This window comes from Somniosus microcephalus, chromosome 8 (genome assembly GCF_052327205.1).
Source record: "Somniosus microcephalus isolate GS21.2 chromosome 8, FLI_Smic_1.0, whole genome shotgun sequence".
Classification (NCBI taxonomy): Eukaryota; Metazoa; Chordata; class Chondrichthyes; order Squaliformes; family Somniosidae; genus Somniosus; species Somniosus microcephalus.
Genome location: NC_140994.1, coordinates 229984914 through 229997874, shown reverse-complemented (window position 1 = coordinate 229997874; position 12961 = coordinate 229984914). Strand labels below are relative to the sequence as shown.

General features: G+C 43.8%; 1 protein-coding gene across 7 annotated transcripts in view; it reads left to right on the top strand.

Annotated features, from left to right (window-relative positions):
- Positions 1 to 12961, top strand: part of LOC147114145 (teneurin-2-like) — a 1360318-nt gene that overhangs the window by 599486 nt on the left and 747871 nt on the right. For 3 of the 7 annotated variants that reach the window (XM_085995778.1, XM_085995776.1, XM_085995777.1), the window contains exon 5: positions 12526 to 12639. The exons of the other annotated variants lie outside the window; for them this stretch is intronic. In XM_085995778.1, coding sequence (XP_085851904.1) covers positions 12526 to 12639 — 114 coding nt within the window. The remainder of the gene's footprint in view (positions 1 to 12525; positions 12640 to 12961) is intronic. 7 annotated transcript variants of the gene reach the window in all.

The following is a 12961-nucleotide window of genomic DNA, read 5'->3' as shown; positions in this document are numbered from 1 at the left end:
ATGGTTGGGGGCAGAGGTTAGTGTAGATGTGAATGGTAATATGAGATGAGAGAGGGCAAAACATGGAAGAAAAGAAAATCAGTCAAATCTCAACAGATATGCAATGCCCAATAAAAACTTCTCTGTGAGAATAACAGGAGAATTCAAGTGTTGAATACTCCTGGGACTGTTTTTGTTGAGAGTCACAACATAACACAGCAAATATTGAAGCACAAAATATGCCTTTGTCATAAATGCTTATTTTTGCTCAATTTTGAATAGTGATTTACTTCTATCTTCATGGACACATTGGCCTTGATTTTCATTGAGCCGTGGAGTCGGGCTTGGAGGCGGGCAGGGGGTAAAAAATCACAGAAACTGACGGGCGTGACCCCCTCCCCCCCCCCCCACCCCGCCTGGTTCTCGACTCCGAGCAATTTTAACTCAGGCGTGTCTGATGGTCCCGACTCCGTCCCGCATCAAACAGGCGGGACTGGTCTTTAAGCCCCTTAATTACCACTAAATGGCCTCTATAATCCTATTTTAACAGGCCCTTGCAACTTTAACCCTTTTCCCACGTAAAACACGCCTGGTGGGAAGCACAAATGTGAAACTTGGCGGGAGCACTATTGGATTGCTGACTATCAACTGCAGGTCAACCATTAAAGAGGAGATTTTATCAGCCACGATTTGCAGGTGGCAGGACTTAGTGGTCTCAGGTCTGGGGCAACTTTTAGAAGGCTTAACCACACCTGTGGAAGGTTGGAGCCTCACACCCATCTCCAGTGTGACCTCCTGGGAAACCCCTCTCGCCACCTTCACTCAGCGCTTCCTTAATGGAGGCATATACCAGAAGCATGGGAGCCATTTATTTCCTTCCCTTCTGGATGAGCTCGAACACCAGCCGCGGCACCAGCAGAACCAGGAACAGCAGGATCAGCAACAGGAGCACCAGGCTGCTGCTCACCCAACTGAAGCTGCACAGGCCAGAAGGGGCCAGCGCTTGGAAGTGGCTTGAGATCACCTTGCTGCACATCAGGGGGCCATGGGGACCCGTATCTGCACTGGCAGTCCTACTCAGAAGGAGTTCCATGAAGGACTGGTTTCGCTGTTCAATAGATGACCATCGCTCCTCCAGAGACGTCATTCTATTATGAACACTCACCATGTTTTCTGCACTCTGGCGACTTATCACCTCCATGGAGGTTGCCATCCTTTCCATGGTGATACGTTCATGCGCCAATGACTCCACAAAGGCTCTGCTCATGTTCGCTATGGACTCCTCCATTCGCTCCACACTCGCATCGACCCTGGAGACAAAACCTGCCAGAGACTCCTGCATCTGTTCCTGGAGTTCCAGCACCACTGATCTTATGGATGGACCCAGAGGCAGAGGGTCGACATGCAGCTGAGCTGATCTGGCAGAGTCCTGCGCCCTCCGACTAGGACTCTCCACTGCTATCCCTGTCTCCACCATCTGCTGATGCTCACTTGTGAGCTGTGATACACCTGGTGACAACACTACTCTATGTCCCGAAGGTCCCACCGAGGTGTGAGTGTCTGCGCTGGTGCTGGGTGCGCTGAATTCTGCTGATGCTGCACCCTCAGAGGTTGCAGCTTCCACTGAGGCGTCTGGATGCTCAGGCTGTTCCTCCTGGCTAGTGGGTACGGGGGGTGTCGATGGTCCTGTGGGGGAGTAAAGGAAAGAGTCAGAGATGTGATGCCAAGGTTACATGCACATTGCATATTGCAGATGATCATAAGTCCACCTGTTAGAGCTTCAGAATCATTATCAGTGACTCATGCAATGTCAATGAGAGAGATGGAAAACTATTCTGTCACCAACTTGCTGTGATGCACCCATCTGTCCCTCCCCCACTTGCGCGTCTTCCTCCACTCCTACAATCTCCAGGACCGCCTCCTCCCAGGGGGTGAGGTGGGCTAGTGAGGGTGGCCCTCCTCCTGTCCTCGCTCTTTCTCGCTTATTGTGAGCTCTCTTTCCTTGCAATGAGGGAGACAAGTGGAGGTTGAGTGAGAATGAAGGAGTGAGTGTAGAGATTCCATTGCATAGATACTTAGAAGGAGACAAAGATTGAGTGAGGTGGCAAGGCCAAGGGCCCTCCCTGTGTGTCGTCAGTTGTTTTCATAGCATCACAGTGTGAGGGCTGCATAGCCGAATAGTTATGTGAATGTGACCATAGAGAGAAAGGGAATGGATAAGGGTGCATGGATGTCAGTGTCAAGTGGGATGTGGAGGAAGAGATTGCTAAAGCTGAGTGCTGGTGAGGAAAAGCAATAAGGATCAGATTCAGGGTGATGGGAAATCCATACTCACTTTTCCAGTGCGCAGAAGGTCACGAAATCTCTTCCTGCACTGAATCCAGGTTCTGCAGGGTACTGATAATGAGTTGACCTCCTCTGCCACTTGCAGCCACGCAGCCTTTGTCTGCTGGGGAGGCTTCTTCCTCCCTGTAGAAGGGAAGAGCACCTCTTTATGAGCTCTTGCTCCCTCAACTAAAGCTTGCAGGGCCACGTCATCAAACCTGGGAGCAGACCTAGGTCATTCTGCCTCCAGGTCCCTCTAGGCTGAAAGGGCAAAAGCTTGGCAGTCTGCAGAAGAAGCAAGGCTTGTTGCAGACCTTAAATGCAGCAGCAATGATGACGTAATCGGAGGGGACTTTCAGTCATGAAAAACCCCCTTGCAATGGCTTCCCACACGTTGGAAATCAATTGGCCAATTGAGTTAAAATTGCATCAATCTCCCACATCCATCTAGATTCGTGTGGGAAACACGAAACTCGGAGAACACGACAACAGCCCGCACCTGAGCTAAAATCCCCCCCAATATTGTAGTCCATATACCTGAATGTTCCCCATGCATATATGTCTGACAAAACTGCCATGATGGGCACTATTGCAGAATGTAGATCATCAAATTCTAAGTAATCTAATGTTTTGAATAAGCATTTGCCAAATGCAAGATAAGCCTGACTGTCATCATTGTTTTTCTCCCTTCCCCTTCCTGCTGGCTTTCCCGTCAAATTATCAGAGAACGGTCAGCTAAGTAGTGGATCATATCAGCTTTGTTCCTAATCAATTGTCCACTGGAGAGAATTATACTGAATGCCTGAAGTGGTACTAAATTCCCCTGGGAGAAAAGGAGGGAGAAGAAAACAGAAAGACTTGCATTTATGTAGCGCCTTTCATGACCACTGGACAACCCAAAGCACTTTACAGCCAATGAAGTACCTGTCACCTGTTATAATGTAGGAAACGCAGTAGCCAATTTGAACACAGCAACCTCCCACATACAGCAATGTGATAATGACCAGATAATGTGTTTTAGTGATGTTAATTGAGGGAATAAATATTGGTGAGGACACTAGTTCATTCTTTCCCAAGTGCTCCAAACAATGGAATTCCTTACTTCTCTTCCTCAAGCAATTTACACAATTGATTGCCACATAGCACTTTGAGTGGAGACTTTACTGAATCATTCAAAAATTAAATGGTTAGATTTCTGATTCAGTCGGTAATGAAAGGATAGAGATTGCCATGAAGGTTGGAGGCCAGTGAGCTGAATGGTCATTTCTTGTTCCTACCCTTTTAAGTTCTTCTACAACTTTTTTTTTACCTCCCATCACCTAAAGCTGCACTGTTAGCATGTTACTATGTCTTGCAAATCATTTTTACCTGTATGTAGAGGGCAGCTCGGTGACATAATCAGTGACACGAAAAGGTCACTGGATGACTGATCAACAACAGCAGAACAAATGACTGATTTTATTGTAAGTCAGGACTAAAAAGTGAAATTACAATTCAAAAAATGGAATTGGGGGAGCATTCGGGAAGGTTAAGCTGATGGGGTTAAATGAAGTAGAATGGGAGGAGGCTCGTGTGGAGCATAAACACGGGCATAGACTAGTTGGGCCGAGTGGCCAGTTTCTGAGCTGTAAATTCTTTGTAATGCTATCTGCTGTGATGTAAACGGAAGCTGGTGGAGTGAATTTTTTCTCTGGGAAACCTAGATGAAGGGCCAGCACACATTGTGCAGGATAGCAAGTGGGTTGAAGAGAGCAGGACTGAAGATGAAGCAACTCACAACTCTGTTATGCTCCCAATGGATTATATGAAGAAGTGAAAGAGGAGGGAGATGAGAGGTTCCACAGTTTAGAGGCCCGAGGAAAGTATGAGTGAGAATAACAAGCTGTACAATAAGGTTTGAGTATAATACAATAATAATGCAGAGGGGAGGAAATGTTTGTAGGATGTTGTCTGTAGCTTAGAAGCAACTAGCGAGGAAAGTTCAGAGATGCAATGACATAGAAGCATAGAAACATAGAAGATAGGAGCAGGAGTAGGCCATTCGGCCCCTCGAGCCTGATCCGCCATTCAATGTGATCATGGTTGATCATCCAGATTCAGTACCCGGTCCCTCCTTTCTCCCCATACCCCTTGATCCCTTTAGCCTTGAGAAATATATCCAACTCCTTCTTGAATATATTTAATGAACTGGCCTCCACTGCCTTCTGTGGTCGAGAGTTCCACAGGTTCACCACTCTCTGGGTGAAGAAATTCCTCCTCATTTCTGTCTTAAATGGCCTACCCCTTATCCTTAGACTGTGTCCCCTGGTTCTGGACTCCCCGGCCATCGGGAACATCCTTCATGCATCTAGTCCAGTCCTGTCAGAATTATATAAGTTTCAATGAGATCACTTCTCATTCTTCTAAACTCCAGCGAGTACAAGACCAATCGACCCAATCTCTCCTCATACGTCATTCCTGCCATCCCAGGTATCAGCCTGGTGAATCTTCGCTGAACTCCTTCCATGGCAAGAACATCCTTCCTCAGACAAGGCGACCAAAACTGCACACAATACTCAAGATGTGGTCTCACCAAGGCCCTGTACAACTGCAGCAAGACATCCTTGTTCCTGTACTCAAACCCTCTCGCTACGAAGGCCAACATACCATTTGCCTTCTTAACCGCCTACTGCACCTGCATGCTTACCTTCAGCGACTGGTGCACAAGGACACGCAGGTCTCGTTGCACTTCCCCTTCTCCCAATCTATTGCCATTTAGATAATAATCTGCCTTCCTCTTTTTGCCACCAAAGTGGACAACCTCACATTTATCCACGTTATATTGCATCTGCCATGTTTCTGCCCAATCACCCAACATGTCCAAATCATCCTGGAGTTTCTTGACATCCTCCTCACAGCACACATGCCCACCCAGCTTTGTGTCATCTGCAAATTTGGAGATATTACATCTAGTTCCCTTGTCTAGATCATTGTGAATAGCAGGGTTACTAGGACCGATCCCTGCGGTACCCCACTAGTCACTGCCTGCCACTCTGAAAAGGACCCGTTTATTCCAACTCCTTGCTTTCTGTCTGCCAACCAGCTCTCTATCCAAGTCAATACCTTGCCCCCAATCCCATGTGCCTTAACTTTACACGCTAATCTCTTATGCGGGACCTTATCGAAGGCCTTCTGAAAGTCCAGATACACCACATCCACTGGTTCTCCCTTATCTATTTTACCAGTTACATCCTCAAAAAATTCCAGTAGATTAGTCAAGCATGATTTACCTTTTGTGAATCCATGTTGACTTTGTCCGATCCTGTCACTGTTTTTCAAGTGCTCTGCTATTACATCTTTTATAATGGACTCTAGCATTTTCCCCACTACCGATGTCAGGCTTACCGATCTGTAATTCCCCATTTTCTCTCTACCACCTTTTTTGAATAGTGGGGTAACATTAGCTACCCTCCAATCCATGGGAACTGTTCCAGATTCCATCGAATCTGGAACAGTACCCATGGTGGTATTGATAAAGCAAAGGATAAGAACAACTGCGATGGAATGAGAGATTGGAGGTTAGAATTGAGAGGGAGAAGATGACTATTCTGTGTGATTCATGAACCAAGCGTGGTCACAAACTCTCCATTTCAGAGACATTGGAGGTAAAATTTAACTTCAGCAAGGGTGTGAAAGGGATGGTAGCAGATCGGCCGCCTGTTGTACACCCTGCATTTCCACGGAAAGGAAAACCTAGCAGGATGTATACTGGCGATGTGCCCCTGCCCGATTGGCGCCCCCACGAAAGTTGAATTTTATCCCCATTAACGAGACGGAAGACATTACTACTGTAAAGATAATTGCAGTGTGATCATCTAATCCTGATTGTCAAATAAAACATGTTGAAAGCAAAGCTGTTGTATTACAAGTCAGACATCTCCATTGTCAGTTTAATGACTGAGTATAACTACTGTAATTATTCATTTAATTTCTCACTATGATTGATATTTGCGATTTTATGTTCATAATATTACTATACTTCTACTAAGTACTATAAATTACAATTATAAATTCTTATTAAGCAGTATAAAGAGCAATTTTACTTGATATTGGATTGAAGAAGGGTTTTGATGAGCTCAGAATTGTGCCTTTTCCAGATAAATGCACATAATTTGTCCCCCATGAGTTACAAATGATGGGGAAGTCTTATTTTGTTTGACATAGTCTCACAGTCTCATTGGTTTCCTAACTCAACATGAAAACTCATAATCTTCCATCAAAACTGCCACTGCAGACCTGGGAGAATCGTAAGTAGCTGTGTGGGGGTAAAAAGTAAAAATTAAATTTAATGAACAATAAATCCTCTAATGAGTGGCAGGTTTGTGTATGCATCTAGGATTTAGCACAGTTTATTTTAGCAATCAAATTGGCTCACGTCAAAATAGCATGGGGACCAGCCCAGTAACAAAGCAAGATGTTTCGATCCATGATTTGTCCATGCAGTGAATTCTCAATCATTGCCAACTCTTTTGGGGTGAGGGAAGAGGGAGAGAGGTGGAATTGTATCAGAAAGCAGCTGGCAATTTCCCTGCTCCTCTTGTGTGGAGAAAGAAAGAAAGACTTGCATTTATATAGCGCCTTTCATGACCACCGGACATCTCAAAGTGCTTCAAAGCCAATTAAGTACTTTTGGAGTGTAGTCACTGTTGTAATGTGGGAAATGCGGCAGCCAATTTGCACACAGCGAGCTCCCATTATCAGCAATGTGATAATGACTAGGTAATCTGTTTTAATGGTGTTGGTTGAGTGATAAATATTGGCCGGGGAGAATTCCCCTGCTCTTCTTCGCAATAGTGCCATGGGATCTTTTACGTCCTCGTGAAAGAGCAGACGGGGCCTCGTTTTAACGACTCATCCGATAGACGGCACCTCCGACAGTGCAGCACTCCACTGGAGTGTCAGCCTAGATTTTTGTGCTCAAATCCCTGGAGTGGGACTTGAAATCACAGTCCTTCTGACTCAGAGGCGAGTGTGCTACTAACTGAGCCACAACTAACATGGCAAATCATGTATGGAGGTGGAGTATATTGGATAACAAAATGGTGCATGTCACAAAGGAATAATGTATTGAGGGGTTTAGTGGTATGTCATAAACGACCAGAGTGCAGAGTGAAATACTACCCAGTCTGTGCTGTTCCTATTGAAACGTTGTTGTAAAATTATAGTGTTATTATGGATAACTTAAAAACATTTCTTAATGATATGCAACCGTAAAAATTTAAATGACCAAATTCATTCAATTCATTTGAGTGAGATTATTGAACAAGATCCCACTTTACCCTGAAAAAAATGATGGAGCTGTTAGGGACTAAGATCATAGCTTGTATTCTTTATAAGAGATGATTTCTCCAGCCAAATTGTTCAATTTTATGTACAAAAAACCCTCTGGTACAGAGATTAGACTGCACTCTCCATACATAAAAATAGCATCCAGTTTGCAGACTGTTTTTGAAAAATCTGTGAGATCTGAGATATTCTCAGTGAGGTTGTGAGAACAGTCCCAAACTTATGAGACTACATCCGTCTGTAGATGAGAGAAATTGGGTGCAATCACCGAATGGGTTAATGTTAAACAGAAGGCTGCTGATTTATCAAAGGCTTGATCACACTAATTAAAATGTCTGTCACTTGCATGAGAATATCCGAGCTGGAATTCCAGACTGCTTGTTTATCAAAGCCCGTCAGGTACACATTCTATATTCTTTGCAGTACTGGAGAAGGAAGTATGATGCTAGCTTAAGAAGGTATAAAACGGAAGAATTATTGATGTCTTTATTATTTAAATCCATATTTTTTTTTAAAATGGAGCAATATTGAATATCTGTGTTCCTGGTCAAGGCTAGATGAGTGCATCTACCCTGGAAAGCTAAGCTCCCTGAATGCTGCGACTGAATAAAGCACAGCTGGATTGCATAATGGCAATGTGTACAGAGAAAAAAAATCTCAGAGAATTCATTAAGTGGTGCAACTGTCTGTAATACAATTTTGCATCGGAACCAGCTTGCGTATCAGACATACGCTGTACTACCATTTAGAATAATTGTTATTGTGCGGAGAATTAGATGGCTGTCGCCCTGTTACAATTAGAGGAAACTCTAGTCATCTATGTCCACCCTCAGTAAGTCTGACCCTTTTTTTTCATTAATTTACAAATAGGATTTTATTCTCGGAACTGAGTTCTTATTAAGGATAAATCTCCCAATTTTATCCCATGCTTTTCCTAATTCAAGATGAATTATCTTAATTCTTCTGGGATAATTCCATCCCTGATTAGTACTTAACTACATAGGCCTAGAAATTCAGTATAGCCACGTTTGGGGCGCTACAGTCTGGTGGCCGCTAAAGTTTGCGCCTGGCGCAAGTTCGCGCCACCTTCGCCGATATTCAGTCGCATCGCCCCAAGAGGTTGCTGCTGCGCTAAAACAGGCGATGCATGACTATCATTAGGCGCTAAGCCGGCGGCCCGGGGCGATACCCCCGAGGGCGGGCGCAGCGCAGGTGCAGCGAGTTGCTGATTGACAGCAGACACTCTGGCGCCGGTGAGCTCTTAAAGGGGGAGGGTGGATTTGTTTGCCTGCCACGCCCTGCACACTGCAGCCCTGAAGCAAGGCCTGACCACTGCTGCTTCATCTGTACAACGCCCAGGACTATGGAGAAGGCCAACGTTTGCACCCATTGCAGCCCCCATTATATGTTTCCAATCAATGCTATGGCTCTGAAGTTAAAGACAAGTGCAAAGCTGTGGCCTGAAGCCACAAGTACCTGTGCGAGTGTTGAGCCAAACCGGAAAGCTCTCTACCTTTGTCTCTCTGCAAAGATTCGTCTCTCACAAAGAAGGAGTGTTGCAAAATGACTGCCTTTTTTACTGCAGGAGGAGTGCCCTTTAATTTGCGCTCCCCGCGCCCTGCTTCGACTGAGAACCGTTCCCCTCTACCAGTCGCTAGGGGCGCCAGGTGCACAATAGGGCAGCGCCACTGAATTTCTGGTTTGGGGCGAACAAAGGGCGTTGCACGATGAAATGACGTCAGGATCTGCGCGCGCAGCTGAGCGCGCGCAAAGGCTTTGCGCTGCCGCTAAATCTTTACTGAAGTTGGGGAGAGGCGCAGATCGCGCTGCGCCCAGCCGCTAGCCGCCTAGCGCCCAACATCTCCTCCTCCTAAGGCGCTAGCGGCTGGCGCAAACAACTGAATTTCTAGGCCATAGAGTTTTCTCATTTTTGTTCATTGTATTTAATTTCCTACAATAGTCCATTTTCATCAACTTTCTGTTCACGGACCTTGTTTAAATATCTTCCTTTACTGGTTCGGTGTCTTATTTTCTTCCTGCACTGCACTGACTTTCACTCTTACTTTCAATTTTAAAAGAAAACAGATTATTTTTAGCTTTTTAATTTTTCTAACAATGTCTGCCTTTCAAATCTTTTTTCCTGCATAAAAGCCTTTTAAGTATTCCTTTCCCTGGCCTTTGTACTTTTTCCCATTATGTCTGTTTCTCACTGCGTAGTACTGATGGGCAATACTCACCAGGGACTTCTGCCTCTCTTGCAGTTGCCTCTTTCCTGGTCTCATCAATGTCACTGGCTATCTTGGCTGCCCTCTGGCTTTGCTCATTTAATTATCTGCTTTTGCCTCTGTGGATTACTGTCCAACTCATGTCAAATCCCATTACCAACTGAGTGACATTTTGTATGCTTCAAAAACTGGTTGAGGCACTGCTATCTCACTCTGTTAATTCCCAAGTTGGAGTGCTACATCCAAGTGAGACTCTTTTTTTTGGAGGGTGTAACTTCTAGCTTATCAAGGTGTTGGGACTCTCAGTACTGGGGACCACAATTGTTTTTCCATTTTTTGCAACCATTATCAGTATCAGCTACTTCTAAGGCTAATAAGGCTGAGTGGACCTTGAATTCTTTTCCAAGTACTTTCCTGTTCACATTTTAATGAAAAAGTACAGTTCACAAAAGCAACCCTTGATGACCCCAGTGTGAATTTTAGGTTACCCGTGCCAGCCATTCTTCTATACTTATAAAGTATTTACAGCACAGAAACAGGCCATTCGGCCCAATAAGTCCTTGTCGGTATTTATGCTCCGCACGAGCCTCCTCCCACCCTTCTTCATCTAACCCTATAAACATATCCTTCTAATCCTTTCTCCCTCATGTGCTTATCTAGCTTGCCTTTAAATGCATCTATGCTATTCACCTCAACTACCCCTTGTGGTAGCGAGTACCACATTCTAACCTCTCTCTGGGTAAAGAAGTTTCTCATGAATTCCCTATTGAATTTTTTAGTGACTATCTTATATTTATGGCCATTAGTTCTAGTCTTGCTAGCAAGTGCAAACATCTTCTCTACATCTACCCTATCAAATCCTTTCATAACCTTGAAGACTTCTATCAGGTCACCCTTCAGCCCCAGCCTGTTCAATCTTTCCTGATATGTATAACCTCTCAGTTCTGGTATCATTCTAGGAAATCTTTTTGCATCTTTCTCCAGTGCCTTTATATCCTTTTGATAATACGGAGACCAGAACTCCAAGTGTGGGCTAACCAAGGTCCTATACAAGTTTAACATAACCTCTGCTTTTCAACTCCATCCCTCTAGAAATGAACCCCAGTGTTTAGTTTGCTTTATTAATGGGCTTATTAACCTATGTCGCTACTTTTAGTGATTTGTTTACCCCAAGGAGTATGTGGCCTCCTTATTCTTCCTACTAAAATGTATCACCTCGCACTTATCTATATTGAAGTTCATTTGCCAATTACATGCCCATTCTGCAAGTTTATTAATGTCTTCCTGTATTTTGTCACAGTCCTTCTCAGTATTAACTACACCCCCAAAAAGAAACAGAAAATGCCAGAAATACTCAGCAGGTCAGGCAGCATCCGAGAAGAGAGAAACAGAGTTAACGTTTCAGGTTGTTGACCTTTTGTCAGAACTCCATTTTTTGGTTCAGGCTGAATGAGAATGTAGTCAATGTTCATTGGTAGCAAATTATAGTTTGTTTCGTGCTATGGCTTTGTGCCCACTAGGAATTGAGTTGGACTTTATCCAAATTAATTTCACATTGAATTCTGACTGTCGGCCCAGTTTCTACAGGACAGAGCCACGCTCTAACCAGCTATCCCATCATTTCCCAAATTACATTTTAAACTAAAATCTGGGAAAGTGAAAATCCATACTGCCTATTGGTTGCTGAAAAAAGGCATTGAGCCTGATAGCATCTCACACACTTTCACTTCACCTTGCTGTACTTGCTCCCTTTGATACCTCAGTTCTTCCATTAGACTGATGGCATTCTAAATCACTGTGTAAATGCGGCACACATCTAAAATATAGAGCATTATGATAGGAAATTATTTCCCTACTTCTTGCATTGTTGAAAAAGTTAGATACTCCAATTATGTAGGTTGACTGCAGTGACAAAAGAGGAGTAAGGGGAATACTGTTCGTTTCTCGAGCAAGACACAGGATTTGAGCAGAATCATTCTTTTTCATTTTTATGTCAGTCTATTGGTTCTTGAGTTCACAACTCCAGGTTGCCATGACTGTGACAAAGCCCTTAATGTAACTACTCCTCTGAGGCCTGGTGTAATTCTACCATAGCAGATCAAGAGGTTCAGGTGGTATCACAAACCTTGACAACTGAGTTTGTGTCGTTACCGACAGCCATCCCAAGCAATGATATCAGATTACAGGCTACAAATTACTCAGCTAACATCATCTGAACCCTGAGGAGAAATCACAGCCTCAGAATCACTCCAGGGGATCCATTATTTTTATAATACATACTGTGAAGCTCATGGGATGGTTTAATTTAGTTCTGTCTTTTTTTAACTGACGGTGGATCTCCATGGGAATGTCAATGACCAGTCAACATGTTATTGATGCATGATAACATTCACACTGAAAGATTAAAAATTGTGACAGTTCTTCAAGTTTAACAAGAATTTTTAGTTGATTATCATACAATAACATTGCTTGTGTATATTGTAGAACACATCGTTATCATTTATCTTCATGGTGGCATAACTTACTTGAAAGTTAGAGGCAGAGTACTAGTGTATTCATGTGTTAATTTACAGGAAAGGTTATGGTATTATCAGCCCAGCCCCACAGATTATATTATTGCCCTTTAAGACTGCAGTATCTGATTCCTAATCGAGCTACTTATCAATTCCAGATCATAATTACAGAACTTCAAACAGAAGCCACATACTGTTACAGTTTCTTATAGATTTTGTGCACAGAAAAAAAAACAAGAAACCCCCGGCTTTAATTTTTGGTGACTTTTTAGGTGAGCATTATCATCGTTGGCAAATAGAATATTTGTTTTCCCCCTTTGCACCCAGTGTCAGCATCAAGGTTATCGCAGGTTCTATGTAGCAGGAATGAGATACCAGGCAAATCATTTGCAATATTGTTTTAACCTTATATCCAGAAGAGGAATCCCTCCTGTACAGGTGTGACAGTTTGTAGTTCCCATACCAGCCATTTTTGTATCTTTCTGAGGGAGACTACCAACTTAGTGCCAACTGACGTCAAATTTTGAACAGTTTGGTGCCATTGACTCACTTCCTCCAAGAAACTGGCGCTCAGCTGCACCAAACCTATTTCAC